Here is a 21,931-nt window from a genome sequence, read left to right on the forward strand (position 1 = left end):
CATAACCTGTCGATCAATCCGTTCCCTGTGTGCTGTCAAACTTTATTTCGACGTCACTTTGTGCGACGGCCGGCCATCCCATCACAAGTAAACGTGACGTGCAGACAGCGCTCAGCAGCTGTGCCGCTTGGACGAGTACGATACGAGAGTTCGACTGGTACGAAGACCACACCTACATAGAACCCGTCAACAGCGTCGCACGGGCATAGTAGTAACTGATAGTACGTACATAACCACGGGGACTGCGGGTGTTCTGCGTCGACATCGTTCGACCCCAACATGACCCTCTAACGGCTTGTATCTGCCCATTGCTCGAAGAAGTCCAAGAAGCGCTTCCAGCGACCTCCGTCAAAGCTCTTGACACGCCGCCATTCCTCGCTCTCTTCTCCGTAAATAGCACGCACCCAGATCAACAGACCAGCGATGCTTATATCTGCGTGACGCACGCGACTTGCATCACCTGCCGGACCCCCGCCCGTGAGCAAGAGCCTGTCGTCGCCGGCGGTCTCAACCCACGACGCCAGGACGCCGAACCCCTTCTCGACGGCATCCCACTGCTCCGGGCGTTTCTCGGGCGGGCTGAGTTCCTCCACCGTGCACCCGAAGGTGACCTCCCGCGCCTCGCGGAAATACGCCTCGCTGGGTGGGTTCAGCTTCGTGACGCAGGCACAGATAAGGAGCGGGATGAGTTTCATGTGCACGGCGCTGAGGAGGGCGTCTTGGAACGCGTGCTGGAAGACGCGCGTGTCGGGAGGCAGCAGGACGGGGGTGTCGGGGTATGTCTCGTCGAGGTAGCGGGCGATCTTGAGCGAGTCCATCATGGCTGTGCCGGTGCGCGGGTCGTAGATCGCGGGAAGGGTGAAGGAGATCGGAGACGGACTGGCCTCCACGCCGAGGGAGGTGAGTAGCGACGCGATCTCGGTATATTCGACCCATTCGGTGCGGTAGGGTATGCCCTTGTAGTTGAGTGCGAAGCTGGGCCATGTTACGAAGCTTGGTGAGGAGCAGGACTGCGGCACAGTGTGGCCAACTCACCGAGTCTTCCAGGTATTGCACGACCAAGCTTTGCCTGGAACGGTGCTTGGTATGTCATAGAAGACGAGCATATCCGTCTCTGGAAAAGCCATCGCGCAAGGACAATCGATTTGAGTGGTCTCGCAGCCTGAGGCGGGGAATCTACCGCGCAAATTCCTGAGTCAACTGATTTAGAGAGTTGCCCGGAGACGTACCTCGTGCTGTCTACGATGGAGGGATCCTACTGCACGATATGATATCAGCAATGCGCAACATATATGACTCTGAGGGCCTAGTCGCTACGGCTCAGTCAGCGAGTGGCTCTCGGTCAGTCAGCGCTGCTTCTTTCGCTATCAACTGTGATCGCAACATGTCGCTGTAGCCTCGAGTCAGTGTTTCCTGAATGAAAGCCCGCCACCAACCCGCCGCCGTGCACTTCAATTGTATGGCGCTATTTCCATTGCGGTCGCTTTGTTCGGGGGACTTGAGCTTGAGGACACAGTCCACGTCTATGGCCTTGTGCATGTGTAGTCAGGTCAGGCCGTTGCTGTCAGAACGTAAAAGTCAACTGTCAGACTGGACCTCATTTATAATCTCATCCGATGGTATCGGGGCCCCGTGCTAATCCATATAGGGAAGGTGATATACTATATCTGGTTGGTCGCCCCACATCTCGCACTATAGCGACTGACGACATGGCCAAATCTAGACTAGTGTATACATTCACCGCCCGCTTGTAGACACTGCAGAACGAATATGACTCAACTCGGAATTGCAGTATCATCTTCTGTGTGAACCACAAGACTCTCTTCTATCGGCTTGTGTCTGCCCACTGCTCGAAGAAAGCCAAGTATCGCTTCCAACGGCCCCCGTCAAAGCTCTCCACGCGTCGCCAGTCCTCGCTGTCCGCCCCAAAGACGATGCGCAACCAGATCAGCACGCCAGCGACATACGTGTCTGCATGCGTGACCTTGCCGCCGTCGCCGTCAGGGCCCCACCGCTCAGCAGCAGTCTCCCGTCGCCAGCCGCCTCGAACCACGACACCACGACGCCGGATCCCTTCTCCGCAGCCGCCCACTGCTCCGCACGCTTTTCCGATCCGGGCGGACTGAGCTCCTCGAGCTTGCGCCCCAGATCCCTCTCACGCGTCTCGAAGAAGTACTTCGCGCTCCGCGGGTTCAGCGCCGTCGCAGCGATGGGGTGCAGGATGAGCGGCTTGAGCTTCTGGTGCAGCGCCGTGGCGAACGCGTACTGGAAGGCAGTCTGGAAGACGCGCGTCTCGGCGGGGAGGAGCGCAGGGGTGTTCGGGTAGGTCTCGTCGAGGTAGAGCGCGATCTTGGAGGACTCCATGATCGTCTTGCGCGTGAGTGGGTCGTAGATCGCGGGGAGCGTGTAGGGATAGGAGGCGACCTCAGGTGGGTTCGGCTCGGCTCCGAGAGCAGTGAGGACGGATGCGATGTCTGGGTACTCGACCCATTCCGTTCGGTACGAAAGGCCTTGTAGTTGAGCGCGAAGCTGGATAGGCCGATGTGAGCGAGGGAACGTGGTTAGGTGGAAGCTCATACGCACCGCGTCTTCCAGGTGTTGGGCGACCATGCTGAGCCGGGGACGGAGCTCGGTATGTCGTAGAAAATGATGCTGTCGGTGTCTGGGAGTGTCATCTCGTGGCAGCAATGCGGTGGACGTCCTCTTGAGAGGTGAAGTACCAGACACCGCGGAAGGTCGACGGAGTCAGACGCTATCCAGGAGATATATGCGCCAGGACGAGCCTAGTTCCTCTGGCACAGTCATGATCAGCTGGACGCTCACTCAGCAATCGTTCCTCGAAAGGGCCCGCAACAAAGAATGCCCATGCATATGTGAGTCACCGCCCATGCTGTCTTAGTGCCAAGAACGACCAGTGCCAGTGCTAAACTAGAGGACGAGTTGCGATGGTGTGTTCGATGTGTAGCACAGATGTTGGTGCAGGCTGCCATCCATCTCCGTACTCGACAGCCAGCATAGTACGAGGAGGAATGGCGATGCATGGCAGACTTGTGGCAGACCTTGTGGCGAGCCAAGATCAAAATTCACGATGCGCATGATCATACTGTATGATGACAGGTACTTACCGCAAATGGAAATTTACCTCCTAACCTCCCAAACCGGAACTTAGTAGTAAATCGAACGTACCACACAGGACGGCCTACACGAATGTGGTACATGTTGCGGACATCAATGCATCGTCAACGAAAGCTAGAGCATGAACGGGCATGCACTTTCGTGCGACGGCATAGATCTGTCATGGCTTACACTTTGCTTCGACGCCACCATTCAATTTGTTACGCAGTACGTCCGATTCTGGTGCTGAAGTACCAGTAAGCTGGTCAGTATACGTTGAGTACGGTGTACAGCGGGCCAGCCTCGAGGAGACGTTCAGTCTGCTTGCGTCATGGTTCGAGACCGCGAGCGACGGGAGGCTGCTCCTGATGGACCCCGACGAGCGCGAGCTCTGTATGCAGCACCCAGATTGCGGCGAGAAGTGGAGGCGCGTCGAGGGGTTCAATATTAAGTGGGCGTTGGAAGCGGTTCCTGGGCGTCATGGAGAAGTGGGGGGATGGCGGCGGTCAATATGTACGGATTCCGTTCTGCAACTTTCCACTTGAGACCTATCCAGCCAGAGTGCAGTGTCCGTGCTTGACTCAAGTCCGGACATCAATATATCCCCTTGGAAGGTGTTATGCCATTGTCAGCAATAGGCACAGCAACGGTAGCGAGTACATGCGGGTTAACGCAAGGTCCATCTAACAGAGTCCCTCAGTCCATCGAGCAGCTATTGCTGTTTTAATACGTATGGTCCCTGAATCTCCCAGTCAGTCAGACCTTCGCAATGAAAAAGAGACGACTCACGTATATGCAAACCCAACGCGCGAGTTTGGCGTATCGAAAACCTAGCCATATCCACCCGTCAGCCTCCCGCCCATCCAACACTGCGAAGCACACCACTCACCGCGTAGAACCTCTCCATGAACTTTTGGCCGATGATGAAGTCGAGCCCCTCCCCGCTGAGCGACCCAATCGGACCAATGTAGCCGTACTGCAGGTTCGGCTCCGCGCCCCACGCCTCGTTTTGCCACAGCGGGAGGAGCTGCGCCCTACGTCGAGCGTGAACGGCTCACCTGCATCGCGTGCGTAGACTATCAGTGTCTGCAGGAGGGGAGGAGGGAAGGAACATACCGGAGACGTAGAAGGTGAAGGGCTGCATGAAGGGGATGGCCTCGAACGGGATGACGATGAGCCCCGTGTTGTTCCCGTCGTAGTACGCGCCCGGAATCGAGTCCTGGTACGTCTGATACCAGTCGTCCGCAATGTAGATCACTGTCACGCCACGAATCACCGTCAGTGAATACGCTCTAAACCGCACGATGTGGAATGAGAGCCAGGTTAGGGTCACCGCCCCAACACCAAGGGAAGGGACTCACGCGTCGTGCCCGTGTCGACGATGCCCGCGTAGCTCGCGGGAATGACCGTCGTCTCTCCGTACGTCGCGCTGGTGACGTTGATGCCCCAGTAGTAGTTCGAGGGGTAGGTCGTCGTCACGGGCGTGTACGTGATCGAGCCCTCGTACAGGCTGTCGTCCACACCGCCGAATGTCAGCGCACCGTCTACCATGGGCAGCGTGAATATATCGTCAGATTACTATAACAACGAGGTACGGACAGACGCACTGGTATCGTTGTAGTCAAACGCCGGGGCGAAGCTTACACCAGGATCTCTGTGGGGATGAGCCCCTGCTTGAGGGCGTTGTCCATCACCGTCGGGATCGCCGCGTCGACTGCGGGGTAGAGCGTGCCGAGCGTGAGGTCCGTGGGCCCCACGCCGATGATACCGTCGACGCCCTCGAAGTCGGCGTACTCGAGCGCGTCGCCTATGCTCTGATTCACAATCACGAGGCCGGGCGCGATCGTCACCTGGTCCAGGTCTATTCCCTTGGTCAGTTGTGCGCGTCAGACGGGAAGAAGAGAACGTACATTCATATCCGGAGAAGAATCCTGAGCCATACGTAACGTTGACCTCCTGGCCGGTCGGGACGCTCGTGCTGGTCTTCACGTACGGGTTTCCCGTGCTGTATCACCGCTGTCAATCAGACCACTCGCGCCACCGATTGCAGAGTGCGCTTACCCCACAAACGTGTTCGAGCTCCCGGTGTCCACTACGATGTTGTAGTACGTCGGCGGGCTCCCGACGCCGATGTTTGCGGTGTACTGCACATACGCGAGGTTCGTGGCGGGGATCGTCGTGGAGCCCTCTGCGTATCCCGCGACGCGAGCTGCGCGCTCCTTCATGTGCGTGACGCGTGTACGCCCCGCGTCGGGCGCGCCCTGCATGTATGCGCCAGAGCGGCCCGAGACAGGCGAGAGCGCGAGGGTGGTGGCAGCTCCCACGAGCGAGAGCTGGGTCGCGAGCGCGACGGGGACGACGAGGAAGGGGGAGAGCATACTGGCAGTGGCGCGAGCACGCAGGCGGAGGGGAGGGCGGCCGACGAGTATATATACCGAGGATCGGCCGTTCAGGACGCTGGGAATGCAGGGCGAGAAGTCGCATGGGGCGGAAACTACGCGGGTGGGAAGCGAGCACATCACCAGGGTCCGAGACGTGCAAGAGACGTGCTTCACAAAGGGCGCAACGCTGCGTCCTCGCAGATCCATAAGGCGTTTTCTTGTCTATTTTCGCTATCGCAGACTGAACACTGACAGTACCGTGCGTTTCACCGACCGCGGGACTCTCTGCTCCCGGCGGAATGCTGTGCGTCGCCGCATGCTGGCATCAGCAATAGAGTGGCGATGAGAACCAGGCACAATGAGGGTCTATTATCTCCTGCGACAATTCCATTGCGAGTGGGCTGTGGAATGTGTGCGCGAATGGAGACCGTCGTAAAGCTGCTGGAGGATGATCATTCCAGCTGATAGACGTGACTGTTATGCCCGGCGCGCGGGTTCGCTGCCCAAGGATGTCATAAGTTTGTAGAGTTTCGGATGAATGATGGGTCGACTGCGACAGTACCAGACAATACCAAAGGGAAAGGATGAAGCTTTGAGGACTCGGAAGAGGTTCAAGTTTGAGACGGAGGTTGGAGTCCGGTAGACAAATGGCGCCAATCTAATCTTATCTACCTGTTGGCCGTGCCGCGGATGGGGATCCTCCGATGCACGAAAAATGGGACGTGTGCCGGTGGCAGACATTTGACTTGGCAGTGACCACCTTTGGACCAGCTCTCCGCTGCTCACCACCGTCGCCTCCTCCGCTTACCGCACTTCATTCTGAGGTCTGGACCTGGTGCATCGACATGGCCGATACCCCTCCACAACCCGTAGCGAGCTCCTCAAAGACGAGCTTCTTGCCCGCAAAGTCATGGCAGCACTTCGTCGGCGGTGGGTGAGTACTCACGAGTCTTGCGACACGACGGGACGCTCACACGCCTCACTCGATATGAAGTCTGGGGGCCATGTGCGGAGCGATCGTGACAAGTCCGTTTGACGTCGTCAAGACACGACTACAGTCGGACCTTTTCAGAGTCAAGCACACGTCTTTTGGGCTGGCCGGCGGAGGTGTTGCAGTGCACCACATCGACCGAACTACTATGGCACTTCGTCGAGACAGGGCACATCATTCGGTGCGTCCAGTGTCGCATTGCAAAGTGCGCAGCCAGGAGATGCTAACTGTGTATACGACACCAGCGACATCTACCGCGAAGAGTCCCTCCGCGCGCTCTTCCGTGGACTCGGCCCCACCCTCGTCGGGGTCATCCCCGCGCGCTCCATCAACTTCTTCACCTACGGCAACGGCAAGCACATCATCGCCAACCACTTCAACGACGGGCGCGAGAACTCCTGGGTACACCTCAGCGCCGCCGCGTGCGCGGGCATCGCGACTGGCACTGCGACGAACCCCATCTGGGTCGTCAAAACGCGATTGCAGCTCGAGCATCAGGCGGGCAAGTCTCTGGCGGCTCCCTGGAGATGATCAAGCGCATACTACGGGAGGAGGGCTTGAAGGGATTCTACAAGGGCCTGAGCGCGAGCTATCTGGGCGTGACGGAGGGCACGATACAGTGGACGCTGTACGAGCGGCTAAAGCTACTGACGGCAAGTACGGAGGGCCAGGGCGGCGTGCAGGAGTGGTTGGGTATGCTCGGGAGCGCGGGGACATCGAAGTGCGTCGCTACGCTGATCACATACCCGCACGAGGTGCGTTCCGCGTTCTGTCTCCCATTTGCGTGCCGACTGAGGTGCCCGTAGGTGATCCGGACACGACTGCGGCAGCCGCTCGTGGACGGCAAGATGAAGTATACTGGACTCGTCCAAACGCTGCGGCTCGTCATCGCGGAGGAGGGCACGCGCTCGCTCTACGGCGGGCTCAGCGCGCACCTCATGCGCGTTATCCCCAACGCCGCCGTCATGTACTCCATCTACGAGGCCGTCCTCCGCTGGTCATGATCGACTGCCTGCCGCTCACGCACTCCCCTCCACTTACTCGCTTTCCCTGCTCCTGGGTATATGCTGCATGTGTACCACCACCGCGCCATCCGTACATTATTCTCTTACGTTGCATAGTGCTAGACTTCACCGACCCATCCGCCACTTACTCACACACTCGCCCCACCTACAGCCCGGCAAAAGTAGTGGTTGGTACACACCGACCTTTATGCCCGATAATGCTCTGCCCCTTAGGACGTATAATATGGATTTAGACTAATCTGGGTGTTCCGCTCTGTAGCACGCTGCAGTCTCTGGTGAGTCACACGGTACAACCCACTCATTCATCCCGCACGACAGCTCTACGTAATTGCGAATTCCGTTCATCGGACGAGGATGGCTGACTGAGCTTCCTGCTGACTGAGCTGTATGCCATTGATTCTACAAGCGAGATGTCTCACTTGGCTAGTATTTAGGACGATCTCGCGACGGTCGCTACAAGCAGCTACGCCCTTCGGTCGTGTCGGGAGCCTGCAGTACGGCTACATCAGTCCGATAGGCGCGTTCGCCGGGCAGGGGCTCGACTTCTTCATCGGCCAGAAGTTCATGGAGAGGTTCTACGCGGTGAGTGGTGTGCACTGCAGCGTTGGACGGGTGAGGGCTGACAGGTCTATGTCGATAGGTGTTTGTACGCCGAACTCACGCGTTGGGTTTGCGTATATGTGAGTCGTCCGATGTCTTTTCTATTGCGAATGTCCGACTGACTGGAAGATCAGGGACCACACGTACTAGACAAGCAATTGTTGATCGATGGGCTGAGGGAGTTTGTTCGACGGACCTTGCGTTGATCTCACTTTCGTTGCTGTGCCAGTTGCTGACAATAGGATAATGCCTCTCATTCAAGCACGCATGTTTCGCATTGGGATAGTGATTTAACAATCTGGCTGGAAAGGTCTCAAGTCTCAAGTTGCAGAAGGACATGCGTACATCTGACCGCCGGCGTCCAACCAGTATCAATGACTTACATCTCCCCACTCCTCCATGACATCCAGGAAGCGCTTCCACCGACCACCATCAAACCGCTCGACCGCCTCCACTCCTCACTCTCCTTGCCAAAGACCGTCTGCACCCACTTCAGCAGGCCCGCAACCTGGGTGTCTGCATGGCAGATCTGGCCCTCGCGGGGCCCATCAGGAGCAGCCTCCCGTCGCCCGCAGCCTCGAACCACGACGCGAGCAGACTGAACGCCTTCTCGAGGCTGGCCCACTGCGCGGCCTGCTTCCGGGCGGGCATATCTCCTCCATCCTGCACCCGAAGCGCCGCTCGCGCGTCTCGCAGAAGAACGCCTGGCTGCGCGGGTTGAGACGCGTCATCGCGGGGAACATGATGAGCGGGACGATCTGCGCGTGCACGGTGGTGCCGGCCGCGTACTGGAACGCGCGGTTGAACGTGCGGACGGCGGAGGGGAGGAGAGGGACCGTGGCGGGGTAGGTCGCGTCGAGGTAGAGGGCAATTTGTGTGGACTCGGCGACGAAGCGCTGCGTGTGGGGGTCGTAAATCACGGGGAGGGTGTAGGCGGACGCGGGCGGCGGCTGAGGAGCGATGTTGTGGCGGATGAGGAGGGGCGCGATGTCGGGGTACTCGACCCATTCTGTGCGGTAGGGGAGGCCCTTGTAGTTGAGGGCGAACCTGGAGGGAGAGTCAGGACGATCGGCGGGGCGAGTGCAGATATGTACCGTGTCTTCCAGACGCTGGGAGACCAGGCTACACCATCGACTGTACTTGGGATGTCATACAGGATGATCACATCCGTGTCGGGCAGAGGTGCGCTGGTAGGTGCCGACATCCTGGTGATGCCGCTTTATCTTCGGTGGCGAGTCTTTTGTGAGAGGGCTGATAGTCAGTGTACGTGTGGACTGTCCCAGGTCCGGTACTGCTCACGGTGTTATGTGGGGGTTCTGGCGAAGTACTAGCCAGGTCTGAGCCTATTAGTATCTGAGTATTGCCACGACGAGAGTTCCCTTCGTCGACGTCACCTGAGGTTCTGACTCGAGGGCGTCGACGATAAACGCTGTTACTGCGAGCTGTGGTCATGTCAGAAGCATTTTTGGGACCACCTGCGTATGGCCGCTTGCTGAAGCCCCATCCGTGCTTGTCATGCCCAAGTCTGGATTGACCTGCAGCGTCAATGGCATGTACTACCCTGAGCACTTCAGCACCAGACTCGGCTCGGACGTAGTCTCCCCTAGGCAGACCCTAAAGAAGACCTCTTTGAGTGGGGGATAGCTCGGACGTCCTCTATAGAAATGGTGGCATCGAAGCTCGAAGCAAGGCCTCAGTGCGTGGCCGTTTTTAGCTTTCGTCGATGATGTCCGCAACACGATGGTATGTACCCGTGAAGACCGATCCATGGGGTACGTTCCATTGCATGATGTAGGAGGCAACTAGGGGGTGACATACTCTGGTGAACTCTGCCGCAAACAGAGCCCGTTTGCGGTAACGAGCCCTTGATTAGGCTTGGATTAGGCCCATCGCATACTTGGCCGTCTTGGCTATGATATCCTACAGGATGCTACCTGATGCTACACCTGCTACATGATCGTTGCAATCCCTATCATCATCGCCCTGCTTATTGCTGAGCGCTGAGCGGCATCCTGCTGACTGTGCCAGAGGAACTGGGCTCGTCCTGGCGCACTTATCTAGGATCGCGTCTGACTCTCCGTCGACCCCACTGTCTGGTGCCCCACCGTTCAAGTGGCTAAAGACTACCGCACACCTCATAACTGTTGCAACGAGATGGCACTCCCGGACACCGACAGGATCATCTTCTACGACATCCCGGGCACCGTCCCCGGCTCAGCCTGGTCGCCCAACACTTGGAAGACGCGGTGCGTACGCTTGCGGCACCAAACCGTGTCCCTTCACTCACATCGGCCTCTACCTAGGTTCGCGCTCAACTACAAAGGCCTTTCGTACCGCACGGAATGGGTCGAATACCCAGACATTGCATCCGTCCTCACCGCTCTCGGAGTCGAGCCGAACCCACCTGAGGTCGCCTCCTGGCCCTACACGCTCCCCGCGATCTACGACCCTCTCACGCGCAAGACGATCATGGAGTCCTCCAAGATCGCGCTCTATCTCGACGAGACCTACCCCAACACGCCCGCGCTCCTCCCTGCCGAGACGCGTGTCTTCCAGTCCGCCTTCCAGCACGCGTTCCTTACCGAGCTGCACCTGAAGCTCTTACCGCTCATCCTGCACCCCACCGCGGCGACGGCGCTGAACCCGCCGAGCGCGAAGTACTTCTTCGAGACGCGCGAGAAGGCGCTGGGGATCAAGCTCGAGGAGCTCAGTCCGCCCGGATCGGAGAAGCGTGCAGAGCAGTGGGCGGTCGCGGAGAAGAGCTTTGGCGTCGTGGCGTCGTGGTTCGAGGCGGCTGGCGACGGGAGACTGCTGTTGAGCGGTGGGGGCCCTGCCGGCGACGGCGGCAAGGTCACCCAAGCAGATACGTATATCGCTGGTGTGCTGATCTGGTTGCGCATCGTCTTCGGGGCGGACAGCGAGGATTGGCGACGCGTAGAGGGCTTTGACGGGGGCCGTTGGAAGCGTTACTTGGCCGTACTCGAAAAGTGGGCCGATACAAGCCGCTGAAGACCTTGCAAATGGTATTAAGACGACGTTCAAGTCCTACTGTGTAATCGTATCTCCGAACATGTGCTCGAGAAGGGTGGGGTAATCTCACAGCTTTCGTACAATTCTATCACGCGCTCGTCAGCAGGGATGCAAGATTACGTCGACGTAGGCGGTGATTCAGTTATTCAAGTCGCGCAGGTGGTACCGTGGACGTGTCTGTTGTCCAGACGTTTGTTCAGCTTCTATCAAGAATGTGCTCTCGATGCACAACGTCCTAGGGCGATCATCGGTAAGAGAGGATGCCGCAGATAGCATTCAATGAGGTGACTGAGGTGAGCCTTCCGTGTGGGTCAGTCAGTGTCAGGCGCTGCGTTGTCGTCTGAGATCAGGGTTCTGACCACATTATCAGCGCGCTGTCCTGCCAATTTGACAATTCTGAATCTATATAATTGCGATCCCCATCCAACAAGCGAGGATGGCTGACTGAGCCATGTACCCGTTGGCGCTACACTAGTGAGACGTTAACTTGGATAGTATTTAGGATGACCTCGCAACGATCGCCATCCCATCTCACGAGAAGATATACCGGAGCGTAGTTCGTCGTAGTCTTCACGAGATGGCGCTTCCAGATACCGACAGTATCATCTTCTACGACATCCCTAGTACGGTCCCGGGCTCAGCCTGGTCGCCGAACACCTGGAAGACGCGGTACGTGTGTCGCCTCCACACAGCGCCCGTCTGCTCAAATCACAATCACAACACAGATTCGCCCTCAACTACAAGGGCATCCCGTACCGCACAGAGTGGATCAACTACCCGGATATCGCTTCATTCCTCTCCGGTCAGGGAGTGAGCCGAACCCGCCGTCGGCTGCACCATGGCCGTACACCCTCCCCGCGATCTACGACCCGCGCACGCACAAGATCGTCATGGAGTCCTACAAAATCGCGCGCTACCTCGACGAGACCTACCCAGACACACCCGCGCTCCTCCCCCCCGAAACACGCGTCCTCCAGGCCGCCTTCCAGAAAGCGGTCGTCAGCGCGCTGCACGAGAAGCTCATGCCGCTGGTCCTGTACCCCATCACGACTACAGCGCTGGGCCGCCGAACCGGAAGTACTTCCGTGAGACGCGAGAGGCCATGCTCGGGTGCACGCTTGAAGAGCTCAGCCCGCCGGGCTCGCTGAAGCGTGCGGAGCAGTGGGAGGCCGTGGAGAAGGGGTTCCGTGTCATAACGTCGTGGATCGAGGCAGCCGGAGATGGGAGGCTGCTGCTGTGCGGCGGAGGCCCGGACGGGGACGTCAGTGGGGTCTGCCATGCGGACACGGATCTCGCGGGGAGTTTGATCTTGGTGCGCACCCTTTTCGGGGCGGAGAGTGAGGAGTGGGGCGGGTCGAGAGGTTTGACGGGGGCCGTTGGACGCGGTACTTGGCTTTCTTTGAGCAGTGGGCAGACACAAGCGGTAGAAGAAAAGCGACCGCACCACCGATCGCGTATCTGTGTCCAATTATTTTATATGCCTGCTCGCCTACTACCACTTCAGCTAGGCACGTTGTCATGGATGTATGGATTCTGTTTAGACTAGTATACTGCATTAGTATGCGGTAGTGTTCCGACGCCGCAGTCGTTAGAGCAGCGTGACTCGTCAATGCGATACTCGCTCACATGTAAATGCCTCGTCGCGAAGGATGCGGTTCACACATGATACAAGGCAGTCAATACAACAGAGCTCAAACCGACGGCCATCACAACATCGATCAAGACGGGTTCAAAGGCATGAATAGAACGTGAGCGTTCCGGATCCGCTCTCAAGCTACAATACACAACACCGAGCGGCAAGCCGACGTACGCGGTGCGCCCCGACCGAGGGGCGAGGCAGCAAGTACAGGACTTCCGGAGGGTACAAACAACGTGAACGGACTAAACGCAACGGTCAAAGCCATGCAGGTCTAGCATCGCAAAAAGCGAGAGGGTAAAGTAAACGGTTGAAACCACTGCGAGGGTGGGTATCACGGGGAGCGGCCGGGGCCACGGCGCGATGGGGTGGGTGGTCGGCGAGGAGGGGTGTCCACAGAAGCCAGTTCTGCCTCCTGCGACAACGGCGAACGCAGCGACCAGAACGTTGTGAACAGACGAAGCAGAACCGCGCGAGCTGGGCCAGACCACGGGAAGGTATGTCGCGGGAGAAGGGGAGGAGAAACGGTATAACGGTCGACAGCCTAAAGGATACAAGTCAACGCAGCGGGTGAAAGCGAGATCAGGACGGTATGGACAGAGGGGAGTTGTTAATGTTATATTAGCCTTTGTACACCTTGTTCGGCTCTCCTTGGGCCTTAAATTGGCAGGGAGGAGGCAGAGATTTAGATCCCGTCGTACGCATCCTCGGGCGCGATGCTATACACGGTATCCGGCCTCTTCACCCCCGACACCTCCGCACGCGCGGCAGACGTAGGGGCAAGCTTCCCAGGGCTCGGCGGGCGCGCCGCCGTGGGACTACCCGGCTTCGCACCGTCACCAAAGTGCGCCTGGGGCAGCGGGCTCGGCAGGTCGAAGCTCTCGGACGGCTGCGCGGACACCGGGGCATTGGGGTAGTTCGTGTCGGACACGGGCGAGAAGGCGCGCTCCTGGAGGTAGATCTCAGGCAGGATGGGCGGCGTCGACGGCACGCGGTCGATCCCATACGCGGGCGATTGCAGCGTCGCCTCGTACTTGGGCGTCGGCGGCGCCGCGGCGTACCGCCCCGGCGAGGGTAGCGTCCCAAAGGACTCCCCCGTCTGCGGTGTCATGGGGAACTCGATGACGTGGGGGTGGCCCGGGATCGTCAGCTCCTGCTCGTCGTCCTCGGGGTCGGCGAAGGGCGATGCGACGTCCTCCTTCGGCGCAGGCGGGGGCCGCGCCCCGGCCTTCTCGTCGGGGTATGTCTGAGCACCCGGCGGCGCGATGTTCAGGCTGCGCGAAATCTCCGTGTACTGCTGCTCCTGGAACGGCGTCACGCTCGACCGGCTCAGGTCGACGTAATGCGCGTCGGGCCCGACGCGCTGTTCGCCTTGCTGCTGTCCGCTGCGCTGGCGGTTGAGGATATCAGTGACGAGGTCGGACGGCTGGCGGTACAGGCTCGCTTTGGCGATGTCGGTTGGCTGGCGGCTGAGCATTGCGCCCATGGACGGCTGGCGGTTGAGAGCCTGCTCCGCCCCGACGGACGGCTGGCGCGAGAGGACAGAGACGGCGCCCATGGAGGCCTGGCGGGTAAGCGCAGCGTCCGGCGTCGTCGGCTCAGACACGTTGCGCATGTTGCCCATGGACGGCTGGCGGTTCAGGTACTGCGCGGCACCATTGGATGGCTGACGAGTGACGGGGGAGCCTGGAGCCTGGAAGATAACACCGTAAGGAGACTGGTTGTTCATGAACGGCGTAGCGGACGTCGGCGTTGCCGCATATGGCGTAGTCGGCGTCGACGGGCTATTCATGTATTGCCCAGGACTATAGCCATACTGAGCCTGGTAGGGCGCGTACGGCTGACCGTAGTAATTGTTGTCCCCGCCGTAGCCCGCGTACGACCCACCGAACGACGGCGGCACGGCGGCTATCGTCTGCCCCGTGAGGGAACGATCGTCGCGTTCGGCGTAGTTGCGATTGACGGAGCTCGCGCGCGACAGCACACCTTCGTCCGGAAGGATGACGGACTGGTGCTTGAAGTTGTGCGGGTTGAAGTCGTCATCCAGTGGGGCGTCATTCCTCTTGCGGCGCTGGTGGTAACCATGTTATTGAGCGAGACGGCTGCGAGGACGCGCTGTGGACTCACTATGAGGAACAAGGCCGCAAATACAAGAGCGGCGACTCCGACAATACCGGCAGCGACACCGCCGATAACAGCGCCGGCGCTGACAGAGGAGTCAGCGGAAGACGACGAGGCAGCAGCAGCAGCGCCAGTAAGTGTCGGCGACATGGATGAGCGGACGACGAAGGCACAAAAGACGTGATGAAGTGAGTCGAGTGCGCAGAAGTCGTGGACGGTATACTAGAGGTGGTGACGGCGTGGTAGAGACGGTCGTGCTTGACTGAGTCGAGGACGAAGACGAGCTCGAGGAGGACGAGGATGACTGGGACGACGAGCTAGAGCTAGACGTTGTCTTCGAAGACGAAGACGAAGTACTGCTAGCAGACGTAGAACTCGACGTCTGCGAAGTTGTCTTGTCGGTGGTACTCGAAGTGGTATGTATAGGTGTAGTTGTGGTTTGAGTGGTTTTCTCGGTTTCTGGAGCCGGTTTGGCGGTGGTGGAGGTCGCTGGATTGGATTGAGCTGGTGAGCGCGCATTCATATACCTGAGAGTTCCGACGGTCAAACTGCTCAACATATCGGCAACGACAAGTTTTGCCCAGTCAACGGGTCAGAGGGACCTGAGCTCACAGCATTCTCTATGCCGTGGCATTGATTCGCGTGAACCCGATTCTGCGCGGTTCCATGTCTTATGTGAGCGCTATCGAAACATTAAATGCAGAAGGGCATTTGCGGAGTTCCGATAGCACTTCAAACATCGCGGTCAAACGCAAGCGAAAGGCCATTGCGCTTGGTGCTGGACGCAGTTGTAGCAATTGCTCAGTGAGGAAGCGACCTCCGAAATCGCGTCGGTTCCACAGCACCCTCTTCTGCGCATAAATCCACAGAAAACACTAGATACTCACAAGTCGATGGCTTTTCCGTGGCAGGGTCTACGTCAGTGGGACCACTATCGCCGCCATCCCCACCGAGACCGGGGATGCTCGGAAAGAGACCGCGTCCGGCAAGGCGACGGTGCGCATCGCGTCTGTGGAACTCGACAGCGGCGTCAGCCATGGTTTGCGCTTCTCGTTCTTTCCTTTACGGTGGTGGTGCGATCGTCAAGCGAGCGTGATGTACAAAAGAGAGACGGGGAAACGAGGGTGGGGCTCCCGGGGAACAGGGAGAGCAGACGACCGCAGACAGAACCGGGACGAGGACGGGGAGGAGAAGGAGGAAGAAAGCAGCTCTGCACCACCCGTCCTGATCCCTTCGGAGACGCATAGCGACCGGCTAAAGTTTGCTAACAGTTCTCGAGATGCCATATAAAGGCATTTCCAGGCAATGAGATGTCCCGATAAGGGCTTACATGCGTGTCATCGCGATAGAATCTGTCGCGTGAGTCAATCAATTGACCGACTCTGGCTCTCCTCGATATAGCGGCGTGCAGCTGCCGCCATCCCTCTCACGTCCCTCAAGCCCTGCGAACACGCTCTCCGACGATCTCCCCCCGACGCACGGCCTCCTCGAAGCGTTGCTGCTCTGCATGCCTTCTCGTCGACAAGCTTGGCACGAAGTTGCCGTCGACTGTCGCGACGATCGACCGCGTACAGTAGCACGGACCCGGGTTAACGCGCCAGCGTTAAATCGATCCTCCCTGTACGGTACAGACCACTTCCATGTCCCAGCCGGGCGTTGTCATGGCAGGATCTAAATGACCGGGCAGACGACCGTCCTGCGCTGCGGCTTACTGAAATACGCAACTTAAAGCCTAGGCCTCCCACCTGCCACCGGGAACGTTAACCTACGCGCAACGTCCACTCACCTGGCACTGCCGCGTCTACCACTGGTCCTCGTCTGACCTCTGCATGGCCCGCCTCGCACCGTGCTTGGCATGCTCGTTGGCTCCTCTGCGCGATGCTGGCTCCTCCTCGTCTGCCTTGCTGTCCTCTGTGCGGCCGCACTCGCTGAGAATGTGACCATACAGTCCACTGCGTCGGAGATCGCGTACAGCCCGCCTGCATGCAACACCACGGCGGCGTCGTGCGAGAGTGCATGGTACGTCCCACCCGTCGCCCGACGCAACCACAAGCTCACCGCGACCTCATCACAGGCAGGTCGCAATCTCCCCGGACGACCCCACCGCACTCGTCACCTCTACGAGCGGGCCGACCAACGGGAGCGCCGCCCTCGTCCCGCAGCTCTTCCTCACCTTCACCGGCACGGCGCTCTACATCCGCACCTCCAACGCGTCCACCGCCGTCGTCAACGTCAGCCTCGCCACGCACAATCCTGACTTCGCCATCACCGCGACCGTCGACACCGCGGAGACCGCAAATGGACTGATCACCGTCGTCGGGCTTCCGAGCGACCGCCCGACGACGCTCACGATGATGTTCGTGCCGTCGCTCACCGCGACGACGCTCGACGTCTCCAATATCACGATCGTCACGACAGGTAATGAGTGCGTGTCAGTGTTCCACTTGCTCGTGTGCTCCGGGCTGAATGCGTTATGGTCCCGCAGTTCGCCGTTCTCGTCCTCACCGTTACCCAGTTCCACTGCAATACCCACCTTCTCGCCCGTCGTATCCCCGGCGACGTCTTCACAAGCGTCCTCGAAGCAAACGCACGACGACATCATCGCTGAGGTGCTCGGCGCCGTCCTCGGGGTCGTGGTCTGCCTCTTTGCTGCTGTCGGTCTACTCTTCTGGAAAAAGCGTCGGCGGAAACAAGTGTACCCACCTCAGACTCCCGGTGACTGACACTAGGACAGTAGGACAGTAGCATTCTATAAAGTCGACCAAGGGACACAGCAATGTATATCTATCCTTTCTTGTATGTTACCCGGTCTACATCCACGCACCGTACCACATCGCACTCCAAGTCCCCAACAAATACATGATGCATTCACTATGGCTCGTCCCAGAACCCGCCCCAGGGCACCATCCGGAAGTACTCCGTCCCCGCCGCCCCGCGGAGGACGTCCTGCCCCTGTATCAGCCTCAGCTCGCGCCCCCTCATCCGCCGCACCTTCCTCTCCGGCTCGCGCGCGTCCAGCTCCTCGTCCGTCGGCAGCCTGTCCGCCTCTGGCAGGCCCGCCGCGTGCTCGTGTGTGAGCGTGAGGAGCGCGTGCGTCTTGCTCAGCGCGTGTGCGACCGCGTGCGCCAGCGGCGTCTCCTGCTCCGCGCCGGCCTCTGCGCTGGCGGAAGAGGGGACGGAGGGCGCGGGCTGGAAGTGGCCGAGGACTAAGGCGGAGAAGAGGTCGCCCACGCCGGAGAAGTAGCCGGGGAGGCACGGGACGCAGCGCGCGTGCACCGTGGACGTGGACGCGGCGTCGGTGGAGGAAGAGATGCAGGCGAGGAAGTCGGCGTCGGTGCTGTCCGTGTCGGTGGGCTGGGCGGCGGGCGGGAGCGCTGCGCGGAGCCAGGCTTTGAGCGGGATGGAGCTGATGACGACGTTGGGGACGTGATAGTCTTCGTGCAGGACGCGCAGGGCTTTGCGGAGGGAGGCGAGGTCCGTTATGCGGGTATCCGTTAGCACTCTGTACGAACGCCTTCAGCGCGAGACACGGATCAGTCGAGGCATACTCACTCTACTTCGAACCAGTTGGGCGTGATGACGGAAGAGTATTGCAGCGCTTCGCGGTAGATGGGTATGCATTCCGGCGAGACGTAGAGCCTGCCTGCGTCGCCCAGGACAGCTGGACGAGGGTCACGCGATCGGATATGCTTCTAGTGTACAGGAAGAGCGAAACTCACGATCGAGTAGGTAGATGAGCTCTGGGTTCTTTTGCTTCATCTTGCTGGCGAGGTCCTTGACGGCTGCCAGGGCCTCCGCACCGGGGACATACCCTACGATCGAGTGTGCATAGCGCGACATCCACCAGTAGATCATGTGCCTACCCGTCAAGAGTCTCTCGCAGAGCAGTAGTCCATTTTGTTCCATCAACTCAAACAGCTTCGCGAGCTCAGCCGCCGTGGCCCTCGCTCCGCCAAAGCGGCCATATCCTGTCAATAGCGAGGACGGACCCTACGCCTGAATCTCCATTGAGCCTACCGCGCTAGCAAACCGCGCGACATACCAGAGTGGTTCGAGAAGTTCACGGTGTTGACGACCTGGATGCCGCGATGCAGCCCGCGCGTGAGCCATACCGCGCGAGAGCGTCATGGGGAAGGCTGGACGTACGTCGACATCGTATCCGAGGCACTGCAGGGGAAACACGGCGGCCTTGCCCCCGACGTACCCGAAGGTGACGTGGGACTGGATGCTCAGGATGCGGCCTGCGGTCTGCTGGGGCATGGCGGTGGCGAGCAGGGTCTGTGCGGGCGGCGGAGGGCATACTGCGGCAGGCGAAGACCCGTTTCAATGTTCGGGAGGAGGATCGCTTTGACTCGGGGTGGCGAGATAAGATTAGATCGACCCTGTGCGATCGGTTTTCGGCGTTCGCGGGGTCGTCGACCTGTTGGGCCAGTTTGTTGAAGTCATCTTCTACTTATGCAGGTCTCATAGCAAACAATGTCACGATCCTAGACACGTCCAGACATATCATCAATACCGCGGGCAATAAGTATTCTCAGGAACTACACACGACAACCGAATTACTGAAAGCTGGAAGTGAGCGATGTTCGTGCTTTCCATCATCAAGGTACCGACTTACTTGCGCAGTTACAGTACTACTACTGACGGATGCTCCCTGGCTCAGGACACCGTTGCGGTGCATCCTCAACACTTCGGTGCGCCACCCGAGCAGGCGATCACCAACGAGCTCAATAAAAAGTACGCAAACCGCGTCTTGCACGACGTCGGGCTGTGCATATGCGTGTTTGACCTCGCGGAGGTCGGCGAGGGGAAGGTTCGGTACGGAGATGGGTTTCTATGGTACAAAGGTGCGCATATCTCCGATATGAGGTTCATAGAGGGGCCTGAGAGGGAAGCAGTGATATTCAGGTTGACCGTGTTCCGACCATTCCCCTCCGAAGTCATTCTTGCGAAAGTCAAGTCTTCAGATGAAGACGGCATTCGACGTGCGTCTTCACTGTGAAGGCCCGGCACAGTTTACTCATGTGCTGCAACAGTGACGGTCGGTTTCTTCGACGACATTTATGTCCCCCTTGTATTCCTCTCAGAGCCCTCAGCATTGTAAGCCTCCCCGTATCCGTTTCCACTCCCTGTAGCCTGAGAAACATCCCTTTCGCCCCTTCTTTCACCCAGCGACCCAAACGAGCGCGCACACTTCTGGATGCCCAGCTCCGAAGCCACCTCTGCGCACGAGCTGCTAGACTCTGCGGTGGCCGACAGGATGTACATCGACACAGGCGAGGTCGTCCGCGTGCGCGTCGAGTCCGACGAGTTCTACGACGACGAGCCTGGTCCCCCCAAGGCGACGGAGGGCGTGCAGCAGGCGCATGAAAACAGACGGCCGCCATATACCATCATCGTAGGTACCTCGCCCACTTCTTTGGACTTGTGCTGAGACATATTCAGTGCTCGATAGCGGAGCAGGGTTTGGGTCCCGTGTCGTGGTGGAAGCCTGGGGCCGACGCAATGGATGAGGGATAGCAGTGTGCTGGGGATGTCTAATAGGTGTTCATTGTCCAGACGCTGTAGCCATACACTGTTCGTGCGGCGTTCCATAGTGCCGTGTAATACTACTGCTGATACTTGTCTACATGAGGCCCGGCTCTCGCGGATAATAAAGGGAATCAAACAAAATATTGCTGATACTATGTTTGCTTACTCCAAGTCGTCACGATGTATTGTCTCTCGTACCTTCAAACCATGTTGACGACCGCATGGCTCATCACAGCCTGCAACTGCTCCAAGTCCGACTTCGGGTCTTTCAACCACGCCTCCGCCTTCCGCATGAAGACCCCCTCCTTCAGCGCGTTGTAATACTCCACATCTCGTTGCAGCAGTATCTGCCAGCAGGACCATCGTCAGCACTTGGCAGCGGAACGCACACCAGAGACGTTTCTCACAAGGTCGAGCCACATGCATAGCCGCTCCGCCTCCTCCGGGCTCTCCATGTACCTCCCGTCCCTCGCGTTCAATTGAGGGTGCTCACGATCCGGGTAGCTCAGCCAGCTGGGGTAGGCTGCCGCCAATATCGCAGGCTTCACGACATGCGCGCTCCAATCCACAACATCGGAGATCTGCCCCTCCGCGTCCATACAGACGTTGCGCGGGCTGAGGTCCTCGTTCACGGGCACGCACCGCAGGAGGGGTGCATCGAGGTTCCGGATCGCCTCCGCGAGGTGCACCTCGAGACGCGCGAACGCGCGGCGGATCTTCGCCAGCTCGCGGTCCGCCTTCGTTTCAGCCAGCCTTGTCCTCAGAACGGTCACGGCGGAACCGTCATTGTCTGCATGCACTCGTGCGACGGAGGCGGACATGAGCGTGCGCTTCTTTTGGAGAAGCCACCCGAAGTAGTCCTCGATGCGCTCGAAGACCGCAGGCGCGCGGGACGCGTCGAAGGGGTGGATGCAGGGCCCGAGCCGGGCGGTGTCGTTGGTGGTGGAGATGGAGACGATGCTGCCGATGTGTGACGGGCAGGGGACGCGGAACATCGAGAGCGTGAGATCTGCGTAAGATTGGAGGTTGCTTGCTGGACGTGCGCAAATGATCGTGAGTCTGCGCAGAGAAGTAGGAGGTCTGGGCGTACCTTTTGGTTGTCGGATAGGCCGCTGAAGTTCCATAGATAGGTGTACCTCTTGGATATTCTGTGATCATGTAGGCGGTGCCCGTGCTACTCACTCCGGCCGAGAGCACCTTGGGCAGAGGACCCTCGTGCGTACAGACATCCACTCCATCATAGCGCGTTCCGGGACATCGTCTTCTTCCATTGCCGTTTGGCTGTATCGTCCTTCTGCGACGCGTCATTGAATAGTTTGACTCTGTACCAGACACCCTTCTGATGCAGTGCATCGAGAACCTATCGACGTCCTCAGCTACAGCATCTTAAGTGACAAAGTGTTAAAAGAGGTCACATTAGAGTCCTCCGAGCTACGCGGAGCCAGAGACTCTGGCTTCTCCCCTGAATCTGCTCGAGCGACTTCGCAATTGCGGCTACATC

The 21,931-nt window shown here is 59.0% G+C and overlaps 8 protein-coding genes across 8 annotated transcripts; 3 read left to right on the top strand and 5 right to left on the bottom strand.

The window, feature by feature from the left end:
• Positions 1-287: 287 nt before the first annotated feature.
• On the bottom strand, positions 288-2,675 carry B0H18DRAFT_873330 (uncharacterized protein; the record flags this gene model as incomplete). The annotated part of the gene is made up of 2 exons (XM_048040283.1): positions 288-975; positions 2,584-2,675. 2 exons carry the CDS (start codon positions 2,673-2,675, stop codon positions 288-290), a joined length of 780 nt encoding a protein of 259 aa, XP_047895907.1.
• A 1,224-nt stretch (positions 2,676-3,899) lies between these two features.
• On the bottom strand, positions 3,900-5,492 carry B0H18DRAFT_1083863 (acid protease; the record flags this gene model as incomplete). Its single annotated transcript, XM_048031717.1, has 7 exons — positions 3,900-3,944; positions 4,004-4,148; positions 4,227-4,371; positions 4,476-4,614; positions 4,761-4,975; positions 5,025-5,119; positions 5,176-5,492. 7 exons carry the CDS (start codon positions 5,490-5,492, stop codon positions 3,900-3,902), a joined length of 1,101 nt encoding a protein of 366 aa, XP_047895908.1.
• An 848-nt stretch (positions 5,493-6,340) lies between these two features.
• On the top strand, positions 6,341-7,490 carry B0H18DRAFT_1083864 (mitochondrial carrier; the record flags this gene model as incomplete). The annotated part of the gene is made up of 6 exons (XM_048031718.1): positions 6,341-6,429; positions 6,490-6,610; positions 6,651-6,667; positions 6,732-6,954; positions 7,014-7,241; positions 7,293-7,490. 6 exons carry the CDS (start codon positions 6,341-6,343, stop codon positions 7,488-7,490), a joined length of 876 nt encoding a protein of 291 aa, XP_047895909.1.
• Positions 7,491-13,462: 5,972 nt separating this feature from the next.
• Positions 13,463-15,048, bottom strand: B0H18DRAFT_953178 (uncharacterized protein; the record flags this gene model as incomplete). Its single annotated transcript, XM_048042168.1, has 2 exons — positions 13,463-14,848; positions 14,905-15,048. The coding sequence occupies 2 exons, from the start codon at positions 15,046-15,048 to the stop codon at positions 13,463-13,465; spliced, it is 1,530 nt and encodes a 509-aa protein (XP_047895910.1).
• Positions 15,049-16,753: 1,705 nt separating this feature from the next.
• B0H18DRAFT_873108 (uncharacterized protein) lies at positions 16,754-17,621 on the top strand (the record flags this gene model as incomplete). Its single annotated transcript, XM_048040270.1, has 2 exons — positions 16,754-16,921; positions 16,977-17,621. The coding sequence occupies 2 exons, from the start codon at positions 16,754-16,756 to the stop codon at positions 17,619-17,621; spliced, it is 813 nt and encodes a 270-aa protein (XP_047895911.1).
• Positions 17,622-17,634: 13 nt separating this feature from the next.
• On the bottom strand, positions 17,635-19,295 carry B0H18DRAFT_144218 (Ribokinase-like protein). The gene is made up of 5 exons (XM_048036853.1): positions 19,045-19,295; positions 18,941-18,974; positions 18,618-18,866; positions 18,451-18,559; positions 17,635-18,400 (listed from the first exon to the last, which is right to left on the bottom strand). Exons 1-5 carry the CDS (start codon positions 19,156-19,158, stop codon positions 17,770-17,772), a joined length of 1,137 nt encoding a protein of 378 aa, XP_047895912.1. The 5' UTR covers positions 19,159-19,295; the 3' UTR covers positions 17,635-17,769.
• B0H18DRAFT_144185 (polymerase III polypeptide H) lies at positions 19,294-20,607 on the top strand. The gene is made up of 6 exons (XM_048036852.1): positions 19,294-19,504; positions 19,562-19,745; positions 19,797-19,883; positions 19,935-19,998; positions 20,071-20,296; positions 20,344-20,607. Exons 1-6 carry the CDS (start codon positions 19,481-19,483, stop codon positions 20,416-20,418), a joined length of 660 nt encoding a protein of 219 aa, XP_047895913.1. The 5' UTR covers positions 19,294-19,480; the 3' UTR covers positions 20,419-20,607.
• Positions 20,608-20,630: 23 nt separating this feature from the next.
• B0H18DRAFT_1116942 (uncharacterized protein) lies at positions 20,631-21,554 on the bottom strand (the record flags this gene model as incomplete). The annotated part of the gene is made up of 3 exons (XM_048033503.1): positions 20,631-20,777; positions 20,838-21,463; positions 21,521-21,554. 3 exons carry the CDS (start codon positions 21,552-21,554, stop codon positions 20,631-20,633), a joined length of 807 nt encoding a protein of 268 aa, XP_047895914.1.
• Between the last annotated feature and the right edge of the window lie 377 nt (positions 21,555-21,931).

The sequence above is a fragment of the Fomitopsis serialis genome (assembly GCF_022376445.1).
Source record: "Fomitopsis serialis strain Sig1Antser10 chromosome Unknown B0H18scaffold_17, whole genome shotgun sequence".
Taxonomy (NCBI): Eukaryota; Fungi; Basidiomycota; class Agaricomycetes; order Polyporales; family Fomitopsidaceae; genus Fomitopsis; species Fomitopsis serialis.

Excerpts from the sequence above, each read along its gene's own strand:
- B0H18DRAFT_144218 (XM_048036853.1), bottom strand. The coding sequence starts at position 19,158 with ATGCCCCAGCAGACCGCAGGCCGCATCCTGAGCATCCAGTCCCACGTC. Across the intron at positions 18,867-18,940 it reads GAACTTCTCGAACCACTCTG|GATATGGCCGCTTTGGCGGA; the intron begins GTATGTCGCGCG and ends CGCTATTGACAG. Across the intron at positions 18,401-18,450 it reads CCCAACTGGTTCGAAGTAGA|AGTGCTAACGGATACCCGCA; the intron begins GTGAGTATGCCT and ends GCGTTCGTACAG.
- B0H18DRAFT_144185 (XM_048036852.1), top strand. The coding sequence starts at position 19,481 with ATGTTCGTGCTTTCCATCATCAAG. Across the intron at positions 19,746-19,796 it reads TGGGTTTCTATGGTACAAAG|TGATATTCAGGTTGACCGTG; the intron begins GTGCGCATATCT and ends AGAGGGAAGCAG. Across the intron at positions 20,297-20,343 it reads GGCCGCCATATACCATCATC|TGCTCGATAGCGGAGCAGGG; the intron begins GTAGGTACCTCG and ends AGACATATTCAG.